We start from the raw sequence: 27,668 nt of genomic DNA, 5'->3' as shown, positions 1-27,668 counted from the left end.
ACTGTTGCCTTCTGGCTGACGCTTCAGAGCTCTGAGTACCAGAACCATTAGACACAGGAACAGTTTTTTCTCTCAGGCTTTCCATCTCATGAACCGTTAAATTGCCCCATTGAGCAATAACTATGTGCAATACACCGTTTAGTCTTCATATATTTATCCAACACATCCAACCTCTTCTGCCATTTCATTCCTCTGAGAGAAAAAAAAAAACATTTGCACTGTACATAACAGATTTGTATTTACACTGTACGTAACAGATTGTATTAGATTTACACTACCCATGTGTATGTATGTATGTATGTGTGTGTCTGTATGTATGTGTATAATAATTTTTTATTATTATCTATGTCTTGCTGCTGTTTTTGTATTGTTTTTGTATTGTTGTACACTGGAAGCTCCTGTCACCAAGACAAATTCCTTGTATGTGTAAGCATACTTGGCAATAAAGCTCATTCTGATTAATTGGTTATTTGAAGAAATAATCGAAGATTAATCGATTATCAAAATAATCAGTAGTTGCAGCCCTAGATTATGATTTTATGTCTATTTTTATTTATTTAAAAAAATTGAATCCCCTCTTCTCCCCAATTTGGAATGCCCAATTCCCACTACTTAGTAGATCCTTGTGGTGGCGTGGTTACTCACCTCAATCCGGGTGGCGGAGGACAAGTCTCAGTTGCCTCCGCTTCTGAGACAGTCAATCTGCGCATGTTATCTTGTGGCTCATTGTGCATGACACCGTGGAGACTCCCAGCATGTGGAGGCTCATGTTACTCGCCACGATCCACGCACAATTTACCACGTGCCCCATTTTGAGTGAGAACCACTAACTGCGACCACGAGGATGTTACCCCATGTGACTCTACCCTCCCTAGCAACCGGGCCAGTTTGGCTGCTTAGGAGACCTGGCTGGAGTCACTCAGCATACCCTGGATTCGAACTCGCGACTCCAGGGGTGGTAGTCAGCGTCAGTACTCGCTGAGCTACCCAGGGATTTTATGTTGATTTATCGTACAGCCCTATGTTACATGACTTTAATCTAATGAAATAACGACATTGCATTGACTTTTCAGATTAGATTGAAAACACTGCTTTTACTCTTCTTCCAACACTTCAATTTCTCTCAACATTTTACTTTGTTTGTGATTGCATTTGATTTCATATACTCTTTCTTAAATTAGGACATGAGTATGAGTGGTGCAACATGAGTGATGCACATTTGTAAATATTTATCACAGTGCTTGCAGCAGGCATATGCAAAACTACATATTTTTCAAATATAAATATACAGTATTTGTTTTGGATTGCCTGTGCAACTGGTCGACTAATTGGTCTTAGGGCGTTTTCACTCCTAGTTCGTTTGAGCACTCCCAAGCGCTCTCAGAGCAGTGTAATGTGTATGTGAACAACCCAAGTGGTCTCAGACCCCTCTAAAAGGACCCAAAAGCGAACCGTAGGTGGTCTGAGTACGGTTCGTTTGTGGGTCTTTTTGTGGTTCGATTGATTTGTGCGATGTGAAAGCGAAGAGGTACCAGTCCACTTTGCATTTTATGACATAAGTACCTCGTGGCTTGCCATACATAGCTGCATTACATACTTCATATTCCAGTCACAATTTACTGTCCACATATGGGAATTTTAAGCGAATATAGATATGCCATGATTACCATGATGTGTTTTTGTGTCTCATATTCCATTCTTGTTGAGCACCAAAAATGAATGGACTGGCAGCATTCTGTTTCTGTGTTGATGACAGAGTTGCTGAAGAAAACTATTTAAATTCCTCACAAAACATATTAAAAAATCTTTCTCCAGTTTTCTGTGCAAATGAAGACTTGAGGGATTGACCGAACCGCATTGGAATAGCGCGTGACAGCTGAGAGATTACGATAGAATGAATGGAAGTAACCCGAGGCTGTTAACTGATAAAACCATGATCGATCTTATTTTTATGTGGGTAATACGACTAATCTACCATGATCCATGAATGAATTTCTTGAATGTCGCCTCTAAATACAGTATTAGTTATAGAGAAATACAATACATTCAGTTTAATGCATTGCTTGTCCCCCTTAATGTATAAAACAAGATGTTATATATTTACACTATGTAATGCAGTTCTTTTTTTATGCAGAAGATCAATAAAATATGTTTTATTGAACAAAGACACCTGTACTCATGCTGATTATTAATTTTAAGGGTATTAAACACATTTAATAATCTCACAAGTTAATAAGTAGAGCTAATTGTACTCTTAATATTTAATATAACGGGTCAAATGGTCCAAAAAGAGATCTGAGCCCACTTTCAAAGTCACTGACAGTGTGAACGCAAAGAGAACTGGGTCCTCTTTACTCGGTCCACTTTTTGGTCCACTTAAATTGTCTCATATTCCATATAAAGTAAAATCTAAGTTAAAAATAACAAATATGACATGCCAGTGATATTTCTGTTTTGTTTTATTCACAACTGTTAACATAATGGTTTCAAAAGCTTACTTCAACAAACTATTATTATTTGTATTATTATTTGTTCCTTTTGAAAAAAAAGAAAAAAAAAAGAACAATATGTATTAATAAATAATAAGCAATTGTATTAATAGTTAATACAATTATTTGCAATCACCCAGAGCTTACATAGAATAATAATAATAAAAAATTATACTGGAAATGGGGGGGGACATTATTTTATTCATTGCTAAGAGTTTACTTAGAAATCAATTTAAAATGTATACTGACGCCATATGGGTAATGCAAATATATAAACTATTTAGTCTGTATAAACGTGACCATGTTTAGAGTTTCTTGTACTGATTCACATTTTCTTTTCACTATAAATGCGGATCCTCATCCGTTTTGTATGTATGACTCTAACAAGAACCAAATAGTGTAGAATTTAATAACATTTGGCTTTGCCTGAAAGCACACTCCACCATCTCTCAACATATTGACAACATATTCACAGTGCCTCCCAAAGAAGTTTGTGAGAGATTCAGAGCAGAAATGGCATAGTTCATCATTGCTCACGGCCTTGCAAAGGATAAATGGGAGATCAATTTGCAAAATTCGAGTAGTGTTTTAAAATTTGATTAATCGTGCACATCAAGTTTAAAAAAAAAGTTGGAGTATTTTTAACTTGAGACGCAGTCTTAAAAATAAAAAAAAAAAATCCCCAAAACAACAGCGCAACGTTTAACGCAATGGCCAAAGACATCCATCTGCAGAGGATGAATTTAAAGATGCAACATTTCCGAGAGGATTTTGGAACTGTTCAACAGCTAAAGCACAACAGGCTGTCAGCGCCCTAACTAAAGGAACAATTCACCCAAAAATAATAATTCTCTCATCATTAACTCACCCTTATGCCATTTTAAACTCATATGACTTTCTTTCTTCTGCGGAACACAAATAAATATATATATTTTTTTTTTGAAGGAGCAGTGAACTTTTGTGAATGCATGTCAATGGGGTCCAAAACTTTCAGGCTTTTTGCTGCCTTTGGCTTTTTTTCTTCTTCTTTTTTTTTTTTTTTTAAATTTTGAACCCCACTGACTTACAAAATGCTGTTTGTGTTCTGCAGAAGAAAGAAAATCATACTAGTTTGAGATGACATGTTGGTGAATAAATGATAAGAGGAATAACATTTTTGTTTAACTATTTCTTTAATGCACCACCATTAAAAATATGTGAGGAAAAAGTCTAAATAAACTAGCCAGCCTCACTAATTGACTAGTTGGAATTGGGACAATAAGGTGACCATGGTGAACCATCCCTTTCTTGGAGCAAAGCATTTTTTCTGATAATTTGTTAAAGGCAATGAAAGCTACTTTCATTATTCTTAATAGCGTTTGTTGCTAACTAATATGCTAACATGTTTTGGTTGCTCAGAGGTGAGTTTGGTGATTTGACTGTCATTGATTACAGTATATAGTGAGATGTCAAACTGATCTGACGACACACATCTTAATGACGCACACTCATAATATACACACATGCTGTTGTCTTTGCAATGGCTATTTCAAGATACCCATTGAGAAACTGTCTATATTTCCAGCCTAAAGTCTTTAAAAAGACACAGATTTATCCCAGTATTTTAATAACTAATAATAACCGGGCATGACCCCTAATTAATGTAGCGATTGTCTCCTATTCAGGTTTAAAATGGGATAGCCACTCTCCAGTTTGGCCAACTTCCCAATCAGAGCTCAAGCCAAGTACCCAATCACAAGTGGACAAATGCTAAATGCAAGTGCAAACAGGGTCAATTCACCATGTGATCCTGACGACTTGAGAATGTGGTCGTGACTTCTCATTTGTAGTGTAAACACTAATGCATCCTGATGCATGTGCACAAGTCTTCACACAACATTTTCGGCATGTCTGACATCAACTTTCAGTGGCACATGGACAGTGATTTAACCACGAACCATACTATTGTTCACATGAACTGAACCCCAGACTGCCCTTTTCAAACAGGCACAAGTGCAGCATATTTGAAGTTAAAAGACTGCTAAACAAAATAAACTAAACTTTGTGGTCAATTTGAACCCTGGTCTACACTAAAACTGACTGAAAGTGACCTAAGAATGTGAGTTGATCTCTCTAACCCAAGCTTCTTTTTAGGGTAGTTGACCTGGCGCTAAAGACCATCATGCGGGTCATGTGGTTTGCAGGCGGGTTTCATTGGATCAGCATTAAAGGCAGACAGGCTCTGCCAGCAGAGGCGCCCATTCTCACCGTCGCCCCGCACTCATCCTACTTTGACGCCATTCCCGTTACCATGACGATGGCGTCCATTGTGATGAAAGCTGAGAGCAAAGATATCCCTGTCTGGGGAAGTAAGTATTCCTTGTTTGTTTTGATTTGTTGTCTTATCATATCTTATTGTTGTGATATTGTATATAGTGGTTGACCGGATACTGATATCTAGAGAACAGGATGGCTGGTGGATGATATAAATGCATAATAACAATAATAAACATAAAAATGTGCACTCAGAAACTGAAAGGGCTTCAGTCCAAAATAAAAGCTCAATTTAAATGGATTCTGCTTTTGATATCCCCCCATTCTGGTCATTATTTTTTAGTCTCTAGAGGGGATACGTTTCAGCCCTGATTCTAGTTAGACTGAATGCATTTACCATATCCAACAGTAGATGGTGATATTAAGTAAAGCCATATTAGGACATGATTAGTTTTTCAGACAAATGTCTGACTGTAGATTAATTATTACTATGGACGTCTGTAATGTTTACTTTTGATTCGCACATAATAAGGGATGTAGATCCCAGATATGGGTGCGTAAACTCACTGCATTTACACACTGACGTCACATGTATATAATCCATCAGAAAATGTAAAGCTGTGCTGATTAATTATCAAGAAATATTAAACATGAACATATGCTGTAGCCTATCTGGGATTATTAGAAGAAATTGATTGGAATACCTGGAATTACAACACAACTAGTGACATTAGCGAGCACAAAAACACAACTTCTCCCCTTCACTCTGTTCAAATAACAATATTAAATGCTTGTTTCCTAAATTCCCTAATAAAAAAAAAAAAAAATAAAAAAAACGTTGGTTTCTTCTCTTTTACATGGGTAAATAAACACTTAATAGCATTAAATGCTTGAGGAAAAACATGCATCCGTCCATACGCAAATGCTAGCTTTATCTTCTTTGTGAATCGTGTCTTTTTTTCTGGTATCTTCTTACATGGCCACCATCTCAGACTCACAGAGTACTTGAGAAACACAGATAATTAAAGCCAAGGGCTCACAGACACTTCAGATTCACAACATTTTAACCTTAACCTGGGATTCATTTACCGGGCTTTTTAGAGAAGTTAAAAAATGCTGAAAGCTTTATACCGGCATGGACGTGTGGGAACGCGCAAGTCCAGAAAAATAACTTACAGATGGCTGATGATCAAATGTGTTATTTTTTAGCTAATTTTAGCCCTCCAGCAAAATATTTGACAGATTATCCTAATGCCTCCTGTTAATTGTTTAACTAAATTTACAGTTAATAAGACAGTTAATTCTCAATAGTAAATTATTTTGATTAAAATTAAATTCAAAGTAATCTGGTTTTTCAACAAATCGCACCATGGTGAGTATCGACAGAGCAATATCGGTAGAAATAAGTAAACACGTTTATTGGCCGATAATTGCAAAATGGCCAAATATCAGCCAATTAATCGGCCTGGCCAATATATTGGTCTATCACTACATTTTATATAATGAATTTTCCTTGGCCTTTTGAGATCAAAGAGTTAATTATACTATGAAAGCGTACTGTAACTTTCAGAACTCAAAACTTCGTCTTCAGCCCAAAAAGACATTTGAAACCAAGCTGTAAAAAAGACTCAACTTCCATAACTGAAACAAGTCAGATGTGTACTTGAACGTGACCGCCTATATTTTCATATCAGTGACGCCTATTCTGTGTTCAGAAAACCCAGCCTGTCATGGTGAAGTAATAAAGGGCAAATTGGAGAGAAGCTATTATTCATCTATTATACTGTTATGACACTAGAAGAACTAATGATTCGAGTAAATGTTGGTAAGTCATCCAGGTTGTGTGTAGGACCTGCTGCTCAGCTTTTTCTTTTGAAGGATCCCAACATTAAAAACGAGTGGCTGAAGATTATTTTTACAAAGACAATTTATATTTCAATCAATCTGATAATCATTTCAGTGTGATCTTAACTGTTTGAGTGGCACATTTCAGCATGGATTGTTTTGTGAACCTGACATAATGTAAAGCATAATAAAAAGCCAAAGCGCTATGGTGGAAAATGGTCATGAAAAACAAAATTATGACAGTTTTGGGAAAACAAAAATTGACTACCACCTTAGGTGGAAAAAAATCATATAATAAAAAATATATGATGAGACTCGGTAGGGATTTTTTTCTGCTAGCCTGGTCGGGCCAGTAGTTCAGATTTTTACTAGCAAGTCAGCTGGACCGAAACACACTCACGCTGGCCCCCAGCAGCCCTTTCTTATAGTTGAGCCCCTATTTTTGCATACACTCACACATCTGTTTTTTTTTTTTTTTTAGCACTATGTTATCATCTTAGCCTTTGAAGTTTATTAACTTGTCTGTTTTCTCCTTGTGACAGTGCTGCTGTTTTAAAAGCCGCCGATGTAAAAAGAATACACTGTGACCTGTGCTCCACTTATTCCAATAGTGCGTTCATCTCATCTGTGTGGATTGTAAATCTATAGTTAGTCAGCAGGCTTGCTCTCAAATGACATTAGGGGCCTGTGCTGAGGACCCTGTGGAGCCCAGCAGACAAATAGAGAAAGAATTGAGCCGACATTGATGGATTGCATCTGGAATGCACCGGTGCAGGCTGCGTAATCACTGCTACACAGGTGTCTTTCTCTTCTAAAATTGCCTCCAGTTATGCCACAAATGCTCGCAAATGTATTCACTCACTGCAGGTACCCTGGTAGGAAGGAAATTCTAGGTTTTCCTTTTATTTTACAAAAAAAAGCTGTGCTTGATACAGAGCGTATTAGTCTGGTTGACCAGCAGCATGTGCTTACATGACAGCCTAGCACTTGAAGAGCAGTCGATGTAATGCTAGCGAATATGGCGCTTGTTGACTGCTATATGCATCTTACAGAAAGGTGCTGAGCCTTATGCTAGTCTTATCCTCAAATGGCACTCTGGACAGTCTGATGTGTATTGCATGCATGCTGGCTAAAATTGCATGGTCTAATGAGATTGGCTGGCATCTGTTTAACTTCCAAGATTTAATTGCGCACAGGTCAGTATCAGTCCGCAATGAAACAAAGTTGCCAGGCTGCTGCAGTGAATGAGGAACAAGTTGTTGGATTGGCCATAGTTAGTGAATTTGACATCGAATCTTTTAAAGATATGCAGTATTTTTTTGAGGCAGCACAACTGTATATTCCATATATGCAAATTATAGCTGCAAAATAATCAATACTTGTTACTCTATTCCCACTAATTTCTAGGGGTTAAGAATTTTTCCAAAGACCAAATTCAGGTACTGCGATGATTTGACCGAGCTACTCTGGTGGGTGCAAAAAAAAAAAAAAAAAAAAAAGAAAAATTGTCAAACATTTTCAGGTTTCAGTTTTGTCCATAAGGGGGGTCTGATGGTCTTCAGTCAAGGTCACAGGTGTTTTAATAGAACAGCTCTTAACTAGTTTCCTGCTTCTTTTAGGCCCTTATGATAGTCAATTATTGAGGTACATCAATTGATTTCAGATTTACTCGCCTGAAAACAAAACAAACTGGTTGGATGCTTCACATGTTGATCACATGGCCCTTTCCTGTCTAAGTGGAGTAGTTCTTACAGAATATACTACACCCCCAAATTCCAAAAAAGTTGGGACAATATGGAAAATGCTAAATAAAACAAAAAAAGAGTGATTCTTTTTAAATTCTGTTTACTCTTTGCTATTTTTAAAGCACTTCAATTTGATATTTTACCTTGTCAATTTATTGTTGCTATTATTATTATTATTTTAATTTTATTTTTTTCAATATACACTAATTTCCAATAAGATGATTGCAACATGCTACAAAAAAGTTGGGACAGTCGAGTGTTTTCCACAATGTAACATCATAATTTCTTTTAATAACACTTACTGTACTGTATTAAGCATTTGGGCACTAAAGACACAAGTTTAAGTTTAGCAAGCAGAATTTTCTCCATTCATCCATTATGCAGGTCTTCAGCTGCACAATTTTACAAGGCCTTCATTGTCGTATTTTGCACTTCATAATGTGCCACACTTTCTCATTTGGGGATCGAATTGGCCTGCCTGCAGTCCTGTCTAGCACCAGCATTCTCTGCTTACATAGCCATGCACTTGCAATCCAGGAAATATGTGGTTTAACGTTGTCCTGCTGGAAAATGCAGGGACATCCCTGGAAAAGACGCCGTCTGGGTGGCAGTATATTTAACATGCGAATGGTGTTGACTGACAAAGGTTTACCAATGTATTCCCTAGCCCATGTCATGACATTCATTACATAATTCTGAGGGATCGAAGATCACGTGCATTCAGAAGTGGTTTTCGGCCTTGCCCTTTAAGCACCGTGATTTGACCTGAAATTCTTGAATCTTTTAACTATAGTGTGCACTTTAGAGGGTAAAATGCCCAAAATCCTTCCAATTTGTCTTTGGGTAAAATTGTTTTTTAAGTGTTGGATTATTTGCTGATGCATCTGTTGGCATAAATTAGCGAGCTTCGACCCATCCTTGCTCTTGAAGGACAAGTTTTTTTTTGTTTTTTTTTTGGAGACCTCTTTTACTGTATACTATAACACGATTGCCTCACCTGTTTAACATCTCCTGTGTCACGTCATCATGTTATTTCAGCTGGTCAGATTGTTATTAGATGTAAATTGTCCCTTGGAATTGGGGTTGTACAAATTGAACCTAACTGTGCAGATAGCCCAAAATATGCTTGCTTTGAGAAAGCATATACGATCATGCAGTTTCCAAGCACTTTGGCCAAAGCAAGCCGGGGCATTGGGTCTGTAGCCAGGCAAATACACGAAACACAAGACAAAGCTAGTTAGTGCATGCTAATTTTGGTGAAGCTTGTCCAGAGAAGGCGTTAAGCCCCTAATCAGTCAGGGCAGTGTTGAGCTGTGCACTGAAGTTTAATCCCTGCATAGTGGACAACTATCAACATCTCAACTCTCCCGATCAGCAGTGAACAGTCTTCATCTAAATCATCAGCCCTTCCTCCATACACCTCTAGAGCTTTGAGGGCTGTGCTGATGGATTGTACCCCAGGGATGGTGACTCATCCCAGCCTGCAGCACACACTCTCGTTCCGTATGGCTCTGGTGCACAGTGATTGGATGTTTAGTATGGCATGGTTTGAAGAACAGGCAGAACTGAAGAATGCACAAAGCCCGAGGTGCGATTAGTTTCAGCTGCAACTGTAGGGAAGTGAAAAAGGAAGTCTCTTTATTGTGATGCTGTGAAGCCTCAACTAACTGATTAGTACAGAGAGAAAGCTTAGATTTGTTTCCCATAGTAGCTTTTCATTTTACATGAACCCCCACTGCTACAGCCAAACACCACATCCCCCTTCTCCCACTTCTCACTCTCACAGACACTGAATCATAAAGAATAAAGAATTTATTTGATGAATGTTATTGCATACCTCTTTGTGGTTGCGATTCTCAAACAGCCATTCTTCCGCTGGTGCGGAAGTAACACACACGAGGAATTACTAAGAATTAATTGCGCCCTGGTAAATGAACTATTTATTAGTACGCTCTCTCTGCACTGGTTTAGCGCGCCATTCACTAAAGGAATTATTATTACACTCTGCCAGGACTGAACAGCATTAATCCACTATTGTGATCCAGACCCACGTGTCATCTCTTTAACATGCCGAAAGTGCACTGCACCATCTGTACATGACAGGTTATAACACCTTTCTCCATCATTTGATGAGCCTAATTTACATAGAAAGGAGGCGTGTTTGTGTGGAAAGGAATGTCTACGACTTCATTTAAATATTGAAGACGCAGCGCAATTTCAGCACTGAATGCGCCTGCTAAAATAGATTGCGGGTTGTTAGTGAATAATACCATGCGCAAAAGTGGCACAACTGTTTAGTGAATTCCCCCCATGGTTTTTCCTGGAAGCGCTATTCAGCTTTGTGCGCTGTTCCTGAATTTACATCAAGAAACATGCAGCGCAAACAGTGTAGTGCTGTTTGCGAACAAATGACTCCTATCTTTGTAAAGAATAAAAAACATACTGGGCCAGATTAATCACATCCATGGGGGGCATCAGGTGACGGTGTCTGTTTAATTGTCTTTGGTACAGCAAGCTCACTATACAGTGCGGCATGATGAATTTATTTAATGTTTATTGAGTTACGTTTTTTTTAATATCATTATTATCGATTGTAAATAAGGTGCAGACGGCGCTGTCATGTGGCACCTGATACTTTTCGCAGAGCTGTTCAGTATAGTTGAGGATTCAAAAAATATATAGACTGCAGTGGCGTATTTCCATTTACAGGTACAAATATTTGCAACAATCAGTTTTAATGAAAAATTATTACTCCAGAGTAAAAAATTCTCAAATGAGATGTATAAAACGTTCTAAGTTTTGAATGCAGATCATTGGAGGATTCGGTTTTCTCCGTCAAGCCGAGAAAGCTTTGTGTCTCACAGAAAACAGGCAGTGGCTGACAACATTTGCAATTTTCACATAAAGCTGTTGTATGACTTTAGAAAACATGGAACATAGCTCATGATCAGATGAACTACTTTTTAAGGTTCCAATTATTCACTTTTGTTGGAAAACAAAGTGCATTTTAAGGCTGTACACTTATGAGTTGTGTTGTAATAAGTGGTATTTTCTAAAAAAATTAATGAATAAATGTAATATGTATTTTTTATTTAAAATAAACAAGTGGACAATTTGTTTGAATGTCATCTCTTGCATAGTCCTTGAAAACAAATAAAAATGTGCTTGAAAAGTCCTTGAATTTCACTTTAAAGCATCTGTACGAACCCTGCTGTAAAGACATTAAAACAGATTTTTCATATTTAAAGCAATAGTTCACCCAAAAATGAAAATGACCTATTTGTTACATTTTACTAGTTGAAAACTGTAAAAAAAAAAAAAAAAAAAAAAAGAAAACGGGGTACACAAACCCCGTTTCATAGGAAAGTATGCAACTTGTGGGGAAGCTAGAGAATAGTATGGGGCAAGGGGCTAAATTTGAGAAAATCTGAAATATTTTAAGGTCAGATTTGACTAATGTACAGAAAACTATTTAAAGCTGTATAACATCCATAACATTTTAACATTTGTATCTCAGACCCACCTACATTTACACACTTATTCCAACGTGACTAGCTTGAGCGGTAGCTCACCTGATAGTGTTGGAATTTGAACTCAGAAGTCCAAACACGCAAGCTGACACTTGAGATAAAAGTGCCATAGAAGTGACATGAGATGATGTGGTTGCTCCAGAAAATGTGCTTTTCATTTCCTGTTTGCTTTTAGGACACTGTTGGTTAGGTTTAGGTGTTTGTTAAGGGTAAGGATGTCTGTTTTGTTCACCTCTCATTTGCTTTTAGGACACTAATGGTTAGGATCATACTAAAGTTTTAGGTTAGGAAGGTACGTTTAACTAATTAAAACCTCCATGTAACATTCACCTTTAAAACCTCGTCTGATTACGACACAATTTCACTCACTTTTGGTGCCCCCTGCTGGACATTACACTGGAAAACTGCAGCCAAACGTGTAATCGAGCGCATAATGTAGTTTTTCAAAAATATTTACATGGTCACTTAATGTTTATGAGATCATGCTGAAAAATTAATTTTCCCTTTTCATTTTGTTTGATTTGATGGTCTTGAAAAAGTCACTACGTTTGATTTCTAAAACCTAAATTTATACAATATTTATAACTAATTCTTTACCAGTCCCGAGTCAAAATGACCCAAAGACAATAGGAGGGTTAAAGCAAATAGATTTTTTTATTATTATCTTCATTACTACAAAAAATATTTTGGGGCTTCCAACATTTTTGAGCACTGATTATTTGAGCTTGTAAAACAGCACATGTGGTGGTAATCATATCTTCATATTGTCCAGCTCTGATCAAATACATCCGACCGGTGTTTGTGTCGCGGTCGGACCAGGACTCCAGACGGAAGACCGTGGAGGAGATCAAGAGAAGAGCTAAATCAGGAGGGGAGTGGCCTCAGGTAAAATCATGTGACTGCATGATTTGTTTTTCTACATGTTTGTCAATATTTCCCATAGTTTCATAGAGTCAGCAGTCTTTGAAACTGTTAAACAAGCATTATTTACTTATTTAATTTTTTTCTTCTTCCCATGTGTGATTCCTCACGTCAGTGATTTGTGTAGCAGCATTACTAGGATTTTACACTCTGAGATGTGGTGAACTTGGTAGATGGTAAAATAATTAATCATTTTGAATGTGTCGGAAACTCATTAGCCTGATATCTCTCTGCTTTCTAGATAATGATATTCCCAGAGGGGACGTGCACCAATAGATCCTGTCTGATCACATTCAAACCAGGTTTGTATGTCTTTATACACTTGCTGTCTAATGTGCAAAAATACACGTTTTCAAAATTGACTAGTTGGTCTTATAATAGTTCTATACTAGGAATATATGGATGGTAAGGACTTTATAACATTTATTGCACAAAGCTATCATAGTTTTCACAAACATACTGGAGACCTACAGATTATGCATAATAATGGGAACACTCACAGTGAGTGATTTGAAGTCTGACAGTAATTGTCTTGAAATGTATTGTTGAAAGCAGTAAATTTGTTCAGGGTTCGTACAAGGTGCTTGAAGTACTTGAATTTGGCTTTTTCAAATTGAAGTCCTGGAAAACCCATGAAAATAAAAAAGTTCTTAAATTAAAGAACATCTTAAAATACGATGCTTAAATCATTTAATAAATAAAATGTAATTATTTATTTTCGGATAACGATTTAACACGACGACAGACCAGTAGACCACTGCTGAAGCAGGCAGCGCTGTTCAGAATGGGCCAATCACAATCAATTGTTAAATATATTTAAAAAATATATATATTATAGATACTGCTGTGGTGGATTTATCAAGTATGAATCCTTGCAACTATCGGTTTACATTACAGTTTACTCTCCAGAGTGAAAAAACGATGAGATGTAAAACGTTTTGAATGATTTGAATGCAGATCAATGGAGGATTCAGTTTTGTGAGCCATCTAGCGCCCCCTTCTGTAAAGAAAGCTTTGTGTCTCACAAAATAGGTTATTTCTTACGACATTTGGGTCAGTATCAAAATATGTTGACAAAGTCATGTCCCTTGACTTTTTTTAGTCATGAAAATGCTTTCATTTAGCGGAAAAAATAAATACATATATTTTTTTATAATTTTATAACCTAACCTTTAATGATATGAAGTGACTTGACTCTGTTTTGCACATTTTTTAGAAAATATATTTGAAATTGTTAATTGCCTGAAAAAAATCCTTGTTCCCTTCATCTGGTACACCACTTCTATGACATGTAAAGTTATTTGTGTATTTATTTTGTACTTATTTTTAATAAAAGCATTAGTGCAAGGCTGAACAAGTGTGCAAAAAAGCAAAACAAAATTATTATTAATAATTTAAAAAGAGTGTTTGATTTCATGGCATTGGTGTTATCAGTGTTAAAAACCTTTTTATTTATTTTTTTTATACAAAAATTTGTGGAAAATAATTAAGGTCAAAGTTCAGAGGCTGCTTAAATATGCACATAGTGATTTTTCCCAGCATGTTAAAATGTTATTAATTCACATTTTAACTAATTTTCACATAAAAATATTTGGTGTTGTACCCCACTGAACCCTCAAAATTTGGTGTTGTAACCCACTTAACCTCCGTTAGTGTTAACTTAGTGTAACTTGCTTCGTTCGTGAAACACAATTAATAATAAAAGAAAGAACAACAGCCAAGTGGTCCTTTATGAATAAAAATGAATGTCAACATGTTACAAAATATTTACCCTCAGCGTTTATAGGCAAAAATTTAACTAAATGGAACATTTCAATATTTTGTAAGTTGGAAAGTCACAATTTTTTGAGAATGACCCATTTGCGATTTGGGGCAGTTCCTCACATAAACCTGTTGTATGACTTTAGAAAACGTGAAACATAGCACGAGTCATATGGACTACTGTTTACGGACCCAGTTATTCACTTCTGTTTGAAAGCGAAGTGCATTTTAAGGGAGCACACTACAATTGCACATCAGTTTTTTCATGAATGAACCAAGAATTGTTACTGTGAGAATATGTAGTTAAAGATGCTCATTGTTGTACTTGTAATAAGTGGTGTTTTATTAAAATAAATTAACTGAATGGTTAAAATATTTTAATTTAAAATTAACAAAAAGAATTTGTTTTAATGACATCTCGAGCATCGTCCTTGAACACAAATTAAAATGTGCTTAAAGTCCTTGAATTTCACTTTAAAGCATCTGTACGAACCCTGTTTGTGACAAAAGCATTTTTTTGGGTGTAGAAGTGGTGCTTTAAAAGGGGATGGATTAAGAGAAATAACATCCCAGAGGGGGTTTTAGCATGTTGACAGACTTGCTGTTGCCTCTAAATTCCTGCCTTTAAAAAACTGCCACTAAAAAAATAGATAAACTCGCTAGTCAACCTCACTAATGAACTTGGTGGTTCTGACCCACCCCTATAACAGTCAGGTCACCAAGTTATTTTACTTTTTCTAATATTAGGCAGTTGCTGGTATCCAGTTGTATCAGTAGACCGATCATGTGAGCGTTATTGGTAGTTGCCGCATCACAACTCATTTGAATAAAGTCATACTCTACTTTGTTGCATTGTTAACGACTCATGCTCATGTTAATGACTAATCACTCCAAATCTCAAGCTCTACTTGAAAATAAATGGCTTTCTGACACTTGACAATGTGAACGGCCCTTTGTTTTCACACTGAGATTTATATATTGTGTGTACAATTTACAACACGGAAGTATTTTGTACTGACTTTAATTTCCGGTAATTAAAATGAAAACAAATCACTGTGTCTCGAAAGGATGGACAGGCATTATGGTAATGAGAACTGACGGTGGGAATTGTGCTGAATTATCAGTAATATAATGTCAAAAGCAGAAAATATTAATGGTCCAAAACAAAATGATTTAAGTGCTTTATTGAATACAGTTGAATGAATTTGTTGTATGACTTTAAATGAATCACTTTTTTTTTTCTTTTGTTTTTTGTTTTTTTATGCAGGAGCATTCATTCCTGCAGTACCTGTACAGCCTGTAGTAATTCGCTACCCTAACCAACTGGTGAGACATTTGCATTCTTGTCAATTTTAAGTTTTTTTTTGTTGTTTTTTTTTTTTTTAATAGAATTGTTGTAGTGATTATAGCAAATCACTGCCGACCGTCTATTTTTTTCTTTGTATTTTAATTAAGAAAACATTAAAGGGATATTTCACACAAAAATTAAAATTCTGACATCATTTACTTTGTTGTTCCAAACCCATATGACTTAATGCAAAACAGAAAAAAGGAGTTTTGAAGGATGTCTCGTTTGCTGGTTACAGTACAATGGCAGTGGGTAATGCCTCACTTTAAAGCTTAAAAAAGTGTCATTAAAGTTGTCCATGTGACTTGTATGTCATATTCTAAGTCTCCTGAAGGCATTCGAAAGCAATTAGAATTAGAATTGATGCACTTGATTTAAGTTGTTCTTTCCTGTTTTTTTTATTTTTATTTATTGTTATTATTTTTTTTAATTATTGTTATTAGTATTATTATTGTTTGTCAAATGACGAATTTTTACAAATCTGTAAATGACGTAAATATCTTCGTACGCAACCTCTACATTCTCACAAGCCCCCTGTAGTTCCCTCATGAACCCTTGTTTGGGAAACCCTGCCTTAGAGTATAATGTATTCTAATATGACCAACAGAAATGTTGTCGGCAGAAGTTATAAGGTTTTATATACATATACAATATTATATATATACAAAAATAATGTATTTTTATAACATCCATAATATATTTTTAAGTGGTTAAAAGACATTACAAGTTAAGCTTGTAAAATGGGAGTTATATAAAGTACATACAGTATGTAAAAACATGTTGATCACACATGTAATCAATTTTATTTTGCCCAAAAACATTAACCCAGATATATACAAAAAAACTCTTTCCTGAAGTGATTTCATATTTTGATGGAATTTCAACAACTTGTGAAGTCTCAATACTCCTCTTGATTTATGATAAATTTGATGTTTTATTATTTATTGTCTTTAGTAATTACGCTTAATTATATACAGTATTGCCAATCAGCCACAACATTAAAACCAACTGCCTAATTTTGTGTAGGCCCCCCTCGTGCCACCAAAGCAGTGCCAACCCGCATTTCAGAGTAGCATTCTGAGATGCTATTCTTCTCACCACAATTGTACAGAGCGTTTCAACAGAGAATGGCCAGACTGGTTCGAACTGAAAAAGTCTACAGTAACTCAGATAACTGCTCTGTACAATTGTGGTGAGAAGAATATCATCTCAGAATGCTATTTGGTTGTGTGTGAATGATGGTTTTAATGTTTTGGCTGATTGGTGTGTGTGTGTGTGTGTGTATATATATATATATATATATATATATATATATATATATATAATCTATTACTCAATTATTTTCACTTAAATTACACCCTGCTGGGCAAAATTACAGGGGAAATTGATGTTGATAGTTTTATATATAATGCATTATACCCTTTAAGGTATAACTATGAAGAGGTTAGGTATTAGAACTGCAGTTACAATGTTTTTTGTTTGTTTTTTATGAAAAGTTATAGCATTATAAGTTGTAAAATGAACTCATGGCATTATAAATATGGGCTTCATTAAAAGTGTTACATTTTATTTATTTATTTTTGTGAACTATCCCTTTAAAATCAGAGTTTAGAGTGCTAATGGATAAATGACTTTGCTGCCTTGTTACAGGACACTATCACCTGGACATGGCAGGGGCCTGGGGCGTGAGTACCATATTTCACGAAAGCTTTCTTTTTTTTGGGGGGCTTGAAAGCATTATTTTATTTCTTGAAAGAGCTCTCTATATGTGTTATTTTCTGTAATCTGTTCAAAGAGCAATGCCAGACTGAAAATTCAGAAATCCATAAAATTTCAAAGCAATTGTTTTTTGTTTGCTTTACTTGTTTCTCATCGTAATTGACTTTAACAATTGGAAAACATTGTGCCAACTTGTTGTAAAAGCTCAAATACACTGTATTCATGAAAGATGAATAATGCAATAACTCTATTCACTTCTGTTTCTCATTCTCGGCTGTAGTACAAAACAAAAGGAAAAAAAAAACATTTGAACACTGACTGTAAATTGTTCTTTTTGCAGATTTAAGATCCTTTGGTTGACTCTGTGCCAGCTTCACAATGAATTTGAGATTGAGGTGAGTCTCTCTCACACAAAAATATTAAAATGGCTGTGCCTCTTGTTTTTATTTGGCCTGGAATATCACCTGGATTTACAACAATAAAATGTACAACTGTTTCCCAGTATCTTTCTAGTTTTCTAGTTTACTTGCTACTAAGTGCCTCAAATGAAACTCTCTCAGAGATGTAAAATCAGTAACCTTGACAAACTTCAATCCAGTGATTATTTCATCTTTAAAAGTGCTTGTTGTCTCCACCCGATATGTCGTTTTGCACATCTCTATTCTAATCTTCCCTCACTTCCATACACACGTGTACAATATTGATATGTAGTTATTTGTGTTCTGGAATGGTTTCTGAGCAGCTGGTTTTGGCTTTTCAAATCAGCAGGTGAATGTTGATTTGAGAGTCCTGCAAACTCTCCAGACTCATACTTTTCATTAGGAATCCATTAACAGAGTTTAATTATGAGCGGTAAAGAGGGACTAGGTGCTACGTGGAGATCCTGCTGCTGTCATTAATGCAGTGAAGCGAACACTCATCACAGTGTCAGACTGTGACCTCATTTATCCGCTCACTGAAGATGAGCACAGCGGTCTCGGGGAGCTTCATTTGGCCCACTTTGTGCTAAAAGTAATGTATGTAATGACAGCGAAGTATGAAAGTACTTTGGGTTTTTGTTTGGGCTGTGGCACTGTGTCTGGACTTCGCTTGACGGATTTTCTAAGGAGACAGGTGAGGCAGGCCGCTTGGGTCAAGGGAGCATGAAGAGAACTGCTGACTGTTTCTTTGTCTCTTTCTTTCAGTATCTGCCCATCTATACTCCCTCAGAGGAGGAGAAGAAGAACCCAGTGCTCTTCGCTCACAATGTGCGCCGCTTGATGGCAAAGTAAGTTCTGCGCTCTCACTGCCTGAATTTAATCTGTGTGTGTCTGTCTGTTACTTTCAGATTCGAAATACCTCTAGTCTGTAAACATTCTGTAAATATACAGATGTCATTAGTTTGATTAACTATTAGCCTGTTAGATTACAAGTTTAACTAGGCCTGTTCACACCAAGCCTGAATTTACAGCACAAAAAAACATGCACGACAACTAAAAATTTAAACACTGAAAAATCTCTATAAATGCTATCTCCATGTCCAATTTATTTATTTATTTGTTAATTGCTGTATTGCCCAATTAATTAAGGTATTCAGACTTTTTTCAGAGAATGATAAAGAATGAGAATGATAAAAATATGCGGGGTTCCCACATGTCCTGGAAAACCTGGAATTTTGTAGTGCAGTTTTCCAGTCATGGAAAATGAGAAAAAGACCTAAATGTCCTGGAAAATAATGATGTGTCCTGGAAAATATTTTAGTGTAATAAAACAGTTTGACTTGTTTTACATACTGTATAAAAGACACTGTTATGATGGGGACTCAGGATAGGTGTCAAGTACACAAATTTACATCGTTTCTTCACTGCCAGCGGCTTCACATTGTTAAACAACGGTTGATTGTCATGAACGAAGCCCTGTCACGTACATTTTCTGCTCATCTGCTGTCATTTCTGCTTTGCTCCAATGAAATAGGTTAACAGCACCACAAATCTGAATCTATTTACCCATAATAAGTATGATGGGATGATGATACAGTGCAAAATATGATTTTAAAAATGGTTTATTCCAAAATTGCTGTAAAGAGTAAACAATGATGATGGTCTGACTGCTGATTTAAAAATGAATTCACACCTGAGATGGTAGCGTGGTGATGCGGCCTTCACACCGTGTGAATTAATTAAAAGAAATTCTAGGATCCGCGTCCACTTACCCCACCATTACCACCTGAAGGACCCCGTGATTTCCGAGATATGGAAAAAATGGACGGAATCACCGATTCCAGTCATAAAAATGTCATGAGGTATAAAGCGCGGAATGTCATGGATTATAACATAGTTGGGATGAAAATAAACGTAGGAATTCACAATGAATTGCATTAAAATTGCGATATGTCCTAGAGTGATTATTAAACTGCAAAAGGCTGTGATTTAATTTAATAAATATAAAATCTTCATGTTTTGCACGCTTCAAAATGAATGTGTGGAACCGGCCGCTCATACACTGAAAACACCTCATCATGATCGTCACGTGCGCTCTTTGTGTGTGTAGCTTTTTGGGGTTTAATAATCACACTTGGCAATATAGCAAACTGTATATCCAGAGGTGAGATACTACTGTCAAAAACACACAGAAATGGCAAAATAAAAGCTTGATTTAAATGGACATGTGAAATGAGGAAAAGACAACAATATATTGCTACTGTATAGGAATGTAATATTTCCAATAATTATCTCCCAGTGTTGTGCTGAGGATTGTGGAAAAAAAAAAACAACAAAAAAAAACAGCATTCAGTAAAAATAACGCAGTTATGTTGAAAACTTACGTTAATTAAAATAATTATATTTTCATTTGATTGAATTTGTGATTCATTTCACTAGACACCATTTTGATAAAAACTTTTTATAAAACTCTCGAGTACGGAGTTCAGAAAAAAATAACCATCCAGTAACCACAGTATACATCATAAACGCTTGTGTGTTTTGCTTAAATATTACACCTGTTGGGCACATAAAATGTCCCGGAAATATCCTGGAAAATTGTGCCTTGAAAAGAGTGGGAACCCTGATATGGCATTGAGACTTTGCAATTGAGTTTTATACTTTTCTTGTTAAGTTTTATCAGGCTCACCATGAAGTTGTGAAATGGATTTTACAGTAAATCTCATGAAACTGTGAAGAACATGTCTAGATCACATTTCATTCTAAAATCAAAAGATAAAAATGAAATTATTGTTGCATATTAATCAAAATAAAGCATATACACTGATCAGCCACAACAATAAAACCACTGGCAGGTGAAGTGAATAACATTTATTATCTTGTTACAATGGCACCTGTCAATGGGTGGGATATATTAGGCAGCAATGAACAGCCAGTTCTTGAATTTCATGGGTTGGAAGCAGGAAAAATGGGCAAGCGTAAGGATTTGAGCGACTTTGACAAGGGCCAAATTGTGATGGCTAGACGACTGGGTCAGAGTATCTCCAAAACAGCAGGTCTTTTGGGGTGTGCCCGGTATGCAGTGGTTAGTACCTACCAAAAGTGGTCCAAGGAAGGACAACCGGTGAACCGGCGACAGGGTCATGGGCGCCCAAGGCTCATTGATGCGCGTGGGGAGCGAAGGCTAGCCCATCTGGTCCGATCCCACAGAAGAGCTACTGTAGCACAAATTGCTGAAAAACTTCATGCCGGTCATGATAGAAAGGTGTCAGAACACACAGTGCATCGCAGCTTGCTGCGTATGGGGCTGCGTAGCCGCAGACCGGTCAGAGTGCCCATGCTGACCCCTGTCTACTGCCGCAAGTGCCTACAATGGGCATGTGAGCATCAGAACTGGACCATGGAGCAATGGAAGAAGGTGGCCTTGTCTGATGAATCACGTTTTCTTTTAGATCATGTGGACGGCTGGGCGCGTGTGTGTCGTTTACCTGGGGAAGAGATGGCAGCAGGATGCACCATGGGAAGAAGGCAGGACGGCGGAGGGAGTGTGATGCTCTGGGCAATGTTCTGCTGGGAAACCTTGGGTCTTGGCATTCATGTGGATGATACTTTGACATGTACCATCTACCTAAAGATTGTTGCATTCCGCATACACCCCTTCATGGCAACGGTATTCCCTGATGGCAGTGGCCTCTTTCAGCAGGATAATGTGTCCTGCAACACTGCAAAAATTGTTCAGGAATGGATCGAGGAACATGACAAAGAGTTCAAGGTGTTGACTTGGCCTCCAAATTCCTCAGATCTCAATCCGATTAGGCATCTATGGGATGTGCTGAACCAACAAGTCTGATCCATGGAGGCCCCACCTTTCAACTTAAAGGACTGCTGCTAATGTCTTGGTGCCAAATACCACAGGACACCTTCAGAGGTCTTGTGGAGTCCATGCCTTGATGGTTCAGAGCTGTTTGGTGGCATGAAGGGGACCTGCACGATATTAGGCATGTGGTTTTAATGTTGTGGCTGATCGGTGTGTATGTATGTGTGCATGCGTGTGTGTGTGTGTGTGTGTGTGTGTGTGTGTGTGTATATATATATATATATATATATATAATTCATTGATATTAATTAAATCTGAAGTCATGTAAAAAAAAAAAAAAAAAAAAAAAAACTTGGTCTGGTGGAAACAGAAATTAAAGACAAACTGCCCCCTCAAGTGTCGCTGCTGTGGCTTGGGTTGTAACGACTGTGTGGATGTGCTTTTATCAACCTGGGTTCGATTGCCCCTTTTGTCCCACTTGTTCCTATCGTTTTTCCTGTCTCCACTCTTAATATTTTCTTAATACTACTACTACTAATAATAAATAAAAATGAATATAAAGGTTGATTTCCTCACTGTGATTTGGCTGTAGTTTTAATGCAGTTAACCATGGTGTTACGACAGTAATATGCTGTTAATATTTAACCACGTTAATTTTTGTGGTTACTATGATTTTACTACAAAATACCATGGTAATACTATGGTTACTGTCTGAATTACTTGCTTCAGTTAATGTTCACATCAACCATCAGAATGCTATTCTGAGATGCGGGTTGGCACTGTTTTGGCGTCACGAGGGGGACCTAAACAATATTAGTCAGGTGGTTTTAATGTTGTGGCTGATCGGTGTGTGTGTGTGTGTGTGTGTGTGTGTGTATACACACACACACACACACACACACATGTAAACGTACTGTAAATATTCATGGCATTCGTCTTCATTTTAGGGGTTTATACAGTGTGCAGAAATGAGCTGTTACACAGTAGCTGTCAGTCTACGAGTTAAAAAAAGTTAAATGATAGGGTTAAATTAAGGTCCTGGTTTCAGATTGTTTCTCTATGTGACTGAATGAAATGAGAGAGAGAGAAGTTTGTAATGTAGATGTATTGTGTGAAGAGCCCTACAGGTCCCCGTGACAGACTACTCGTTTGAAGACTGTCAGTTGGCCATGGCTGAGGGTCAGATCAGACTGCCAGTGGACACGTGTCTGCTGGAGTTTGCCAAACTTGTCCGCAGACTGGGGTGAGTTGCATTACAGCACATAATAATTATTAGGGAGATGGGAGTAAAATATTTTAAGGGTGATCTTTTGATTTGAAGTTGTATGTGCTCACTGCTAGTTTACACAACAGCCTGAGAAAATGTCTGACACAGAACTAATAAAACCTCTCAAACTGTATAATTTATGCTTAGTAGCAGTGTAAATATCTGCACTGACAATGGTTACATTTGATTGATTCTTTACTAAATAAAACCAGAAAGTTGGTCACGGTTTGGTTCCATTTGATTATATTGGAACAATTGAAATATTCAAAAATGTTCATAATTATTTTCAAAAATGTCTTCTACCACCGTCATTTAATGGTCAATTACAAAATATGTGTGTGTGTGTGGTATTATTAAGTGTAATTTGTGCATTACTAAACAGAATTGCAAATAAATGACTGTTTTTAAATAAATAACCAAGTACTAAGTTGTCTCTGCACGTTAAGCTATGATTGGAGAGAGTATTTTAAATCGGAAAAAATAAGACACAGTTGACATGCATTTCTGCAACAGAGGATATTGAATTTATGTCAGATGTTTGTATAGACATGTATGATAATGTAGAAGAAGGCCAAACATTTGTTAGGAAAAGTTGAATATCTGAATTTCTAATACGTCGTGATATATGGCTCATTTTTATCATATTTAAGGATTGTGAGGTTTGAGGTTTGTTCCTTTCATTTGTGTAAATGAATGTACTGTAAACTATTTGAATGTTTCATTTCAGGTTAAAGCATGAGAACCCTGAGAGACTTCTGCAGGAATATGGGAACAGAGCACGTAAACTCCAGGGAGAAAGACTGAGTCTGGAAGACTTTGCTCAGTTCCTGGACCTGCCAGTGTCAGACGTGCTACGAGATATGTTTGCTCTATTTGACGAGGTGTTTCTTATGTTCACACATATATTTTTGGTTCTTAAACGTTTTTACATCCAAAAGTATTTCAATAATTTTCCTAAGATCTTCTCTGCATAAATCCCCTTAAGTATAACATGTTTGAGGGTGTTGCATATAATCCCTTAGACACTTCTCTTAGGTGAGGGAAACCGTTAAGGGATTTACTACAGTGAGCGAGGTTTTACCATAATAAAATTCTACTGTTACCATGGGCACGACACGTCCCTGCCAACTTTCAGCAGATCGGAAATGTCCCGACCAACTCTTTGGCAGTTTTACCACATAGAAAATACTTTAAAATAAAAACATAATATAAAGACTATTAAAGTTTCTCAGTATCATTATTAATGTGTCGATTATTGTCCGACCTCTACCACAGCAGCGCATGAATGTTTTTGTCACGTGGCACCTGGTTTCACAGCATTTTTCAGGATGCACCAATCACAGTCATTGATGATTACTGCATAAATATTTTTTCAAACTAATTTTCTGGAGGATGCATGGCCATGGGCAGATTTCCATTTGTATCTGAGGTACAATCCTCGAATTTAATCGATTCAAACACTTTTTTGTGTGTGTGTACACATTTTTCCTGTGTAAACGTCCTGAGTTTCGCATGCAGACCAAATAATGTTCGTTTTGAGAAAGACACCTTTGAAAGACTGTGCCAGGAAGTGGTGGACTAGAATTGCAAGACATTAAGATGCTTTTATAACTGTACAGAGGACTGATTGCCATCTCAAATTGAGAATATTAGTGGTGTAGGATATTTAGGCTTATAAAAATTGCCGACATATCAAATGAACTTGCGGTGTGATTTTAATGCATCCATTCGTAGAGTTTATAAAGATGCAGAGAGCAGATAATACTGGGAACACTTCTGGTTTGTGTGTGTTCCTGTTAGATCATCCTCCAGCTTGTAAGTCATTTCTCATATTGTGTGGCCATCAAATCTGTACCCCTGCAGCAGTTTTTCATCACTAAAATGGTCTAAACTGGGTTCTCCTTATCGCAAAAAATTCGCCTCGGCACACTATACTCTTTAATTGGTTGTATAAATGTGGCCATTTATTCAATTTTAGAAACCTTGTAACTCTTAACCTATACTTAAGGTGAAGTTTTCCTAATCTTAAGAATTACTTTAAAAATGAAAAATGGCAGTTAAGGGGCTTTATGCAACACTTAACGGTTTTTAAGGGCGAACTTGAGGAAAATCGTAAGGGGTTGTAACGTTTTACCTGTAAAAACCCTTAAGTAACACTTAAGGATTATTTCCTTCAACACCCTTAAATTTAAAGGAAACTTTAGGGTGATCTTGTGGGAAAACATTGCTTTTGAAAAAGTTGCTTTTGTCCATTATCTTTGCGGTTTTGTCCATTTTTCATACATTAGCCGTTGCTCAGTCTCAGTGAAATCAAACATCTCACTCTTTCTTTCTCTCTCTGAGCAGAGTGAAGATGGCTCAATGGATATCCGAGAATTTGTGATCGCCTTCTCTGTTGTATGCAGGCCTGCAAAAACACTGGTCACCATGATGTTGGCTTTCAAGGTGTGTGTCTAAAAACCAACTACTGAAATCACTTTCATGTGAAAGACCACATTTTGTTTTAGAAGTTATAAGGTAACAGATAAGGCAGGTTTAAATGTTTTAGTAAATGATATATGATTTTAATTGTGTTTATGATGCGCAGCCTTGTTCTGATGGAGAGACGTGGAGTGTTATTGGTTTGAGATTTGGTATTTGGTGTGTATTTGTTTGTTTCAGATGTTTGAGGCAGAGGAGGATGGTGCGATCACAGAGAATGAGTTGATGTGTATGTTGAGGACAGCACTAGGGGTTGGAGAACTCAAAGTCAGTCGTCTGTTCAGAGCCATTGATGAACAAGACACTGGCAAACTCTCATTTGGTAAGAATAAGGATTCTTATTTTATTTAAAGGGCACATCACACCCCTGGCCCGTTTTTTAATGATATAATATCAAGATATCAAATGCACGAACACAAATGGAATGATGGTTTATAAAATTGTCAGGGAAATGACAATAAAAATGGATAAAAATTGATCATAGACTTTATAAAATATAATGAGAAGTAAAATAAATAATATTTTGAAAGGTTAACATTATTTAAAATATCAGTGGTTATTTCAAGGAAATAATTTCGGTCCTACAGGTTTAGCTGATTTGGAAACCCCTGATCTAGACTTAAATTGAAGTTTTTCTCATGTTTGTGAGGTGGTTTCATATTGTTAAAGTGCTTGTTTCATTCTCTGCCTGTTATTGTTCCTCTGATGCCACCATGTGGCAGAGAGCTTTAGGAACTTTGCCGAACAACATCCAGACTTTGCCGAGGAGTACCTCTACTCAGACAACGCAGGATTCGGAGGCAGTTCCTCTTCTCACGCCTCAAGTCCCGTGGTCAACGGTTTCTGTGCTGATTTCACTCCGAGCGGCCAAGACCACCGCGCTCCTCAAAAGAAACTCGACTGAGTCCCTTCCTCAACGTGCGGTCCCTCGCCAGAGAAACAGAGGAAGGCAGTCAGAGTCACGTCATTGCAAAGTTTACTTCCTGGCATCCACAATATTTTAGGGTTATTTTACGCTTGCTGGTTCCCTCCTGAACATTTCAACTCTGTCGTTTTGAAATTGGAAACTTTTTTTTTTAGGACATATTAAAGGGATTTCTCTTTATTTTGTATAACGTAAATACTTAAAGGCCAAGCACTTACTCAGTTTCTCATAGGGTGATTTATTTGTGTGAGTTTGTTGGCTTGCACTCTATTTTTCACCCTCACTACCCACATATTTTTCCCCCATGTTTTATGACTGTAGATGCCTTTATGAAATAATAAGTATTTGCTTGGGCTCAATGCTTGATAACAGTGTTACTTAGTATATGACTATAAGATCATTGAGCACTAGTGACAAATATCTGTATGCGAGTATCAGATTTGAGGTGCAAAATGGTCCAGTGAAGTGGTGGTCAGAATCAAATGTTTTTATTATGCCTCCTTATTCTAGCATTTTTTTTTTGTCCCTTTGCTCAGGGGTGCGGGAAAGTGGCTAATGGTGTGTGTGTGTGTGTGTGTGTGTGTGTGTGTGTGTGTGTGTGTGTGTGTGTGTGTGTGTGTGTGTGTGTGTGTGTGTGTGTGTGTGTGTGTGTGTGTGTGTGTGTGTGTGTGTGTGTGTGTGTGTGTGTGTGTGTGTGTGTGTGTGTGTGTGTGTGTGTGTGTGTGTGTGTGTGTGTGTGTGTGTGTGTGTGTGTGTGTGTGTGTGTGTGTGTGTGTTTTTTTAAAGGGATACTTTGCCCAAAAATGAAATTTCTCTCACTATTAACTCAATGTCATGATATCCCAGGTGTGTATGACTTTCTTTCTTCATCACGAAACATTTGAAGAAAAATATCTAAGCTCAGTTGGTCCTAAAAATGCAAGTGAATGGAGATTTCTCATTTGAAGCTCCAAAACTCACAGACAGTCAGCATAAACGTCATCCATACGACACCAGCTGTTAAATCAATGTCTTCTAAAGTGACACGATCACTTTTGGTGCAGAAAAGATCAATATTTAAGTACTTTTTTTTTTAACTCTAAATCATGCTTCCGTTCAGCAACTGTATGCGCATGTGAAAGTTGCGTTGGCATGTTCACGTTAGAGCT

The 27,668-nt window shown here is 36.9% G+C and overlaps 1 protein-coding gene across 1 annotated transcript in view; it reads left to right on the top strand.

Annotated features, from left to right (window-relative positions):
• Window positions 1–27,503, top strand: part of LOC127452628 (lysophosphatidylcholine acyltransferase 1-like) — an 85,135-nt gene extending 57,632 nt beyond the window's left edge. The window contains exons 3-14 of the mRNA XM_051718254.1: window positions 4,623–4,837; window positions 12,635–12,747; window positions 13,025–13,085; window positions 15,812–15,870; window positions 17,543–17,577; window positions 17,952–18,006; window positions 18,796–18,878; window positions 22,965–23,090; window positions 23,842–23,995; window positions 25,461–25,559; window positions 25,776–25,917; window positions 26,318–27,503. Of these exons, the coding sequence (XP_051574214.1) occupies window positions 4,623–4,837; window positions 12,635–12,747; window positions 13,025–13,085; window positions 15,812–15,870; window positions 17,543–17,577; window positions 17,952–18,006; window positions 18,796–18,878; window positions 22,965–23,090; window positions 23,842–23,995; window positions 25,461–25,559; window positions 25,776–25,917; window positions 26,318–26,499 (1,324 nt within the window). The 3' untranslated portion in view covers window positions 26,500–27,503. The remainder of the gene's footprint in view (window positions 1–4,622; window positions 4,838–12,634; window positions 12,748–13,024; window positions 13,086–15,811; window positions 15,871–17,542; window positions 17,578–17,951; window positions 18,007–18,795; window positions 18,879–22,964; window positions 23,091–23,841; window positions 23,996–25,460; window positions 25,560–25,775; window positions 25,918–26,317) is intronic.
• Window positions 27,504–27,668: the final 165 nt, after the last annotated feature.

The sequence above is a fragment of the Myxocyprinus asiaticus genome, chromosome 15 (genome assembly GCF_019703515.2).
Source record: "Myxocyprinus asiaticus isolate MX2 ecotype Aquarium Trade chromosome 15, UBuf_Myxa_2, whole genome shotgun sequence".
In the NCBI taxonomy this organism is placed as follows: domain Eukaryota; kingdom Metazoa; phylum Chordata; class Actinopteri; order Cypriniformes; family Catostomidae; genus Myxocyprinus; species Myxocyprinus asiaticus.
This window is presented reverse-complemented; position numbering and strand designations above follow the sequence as displayed.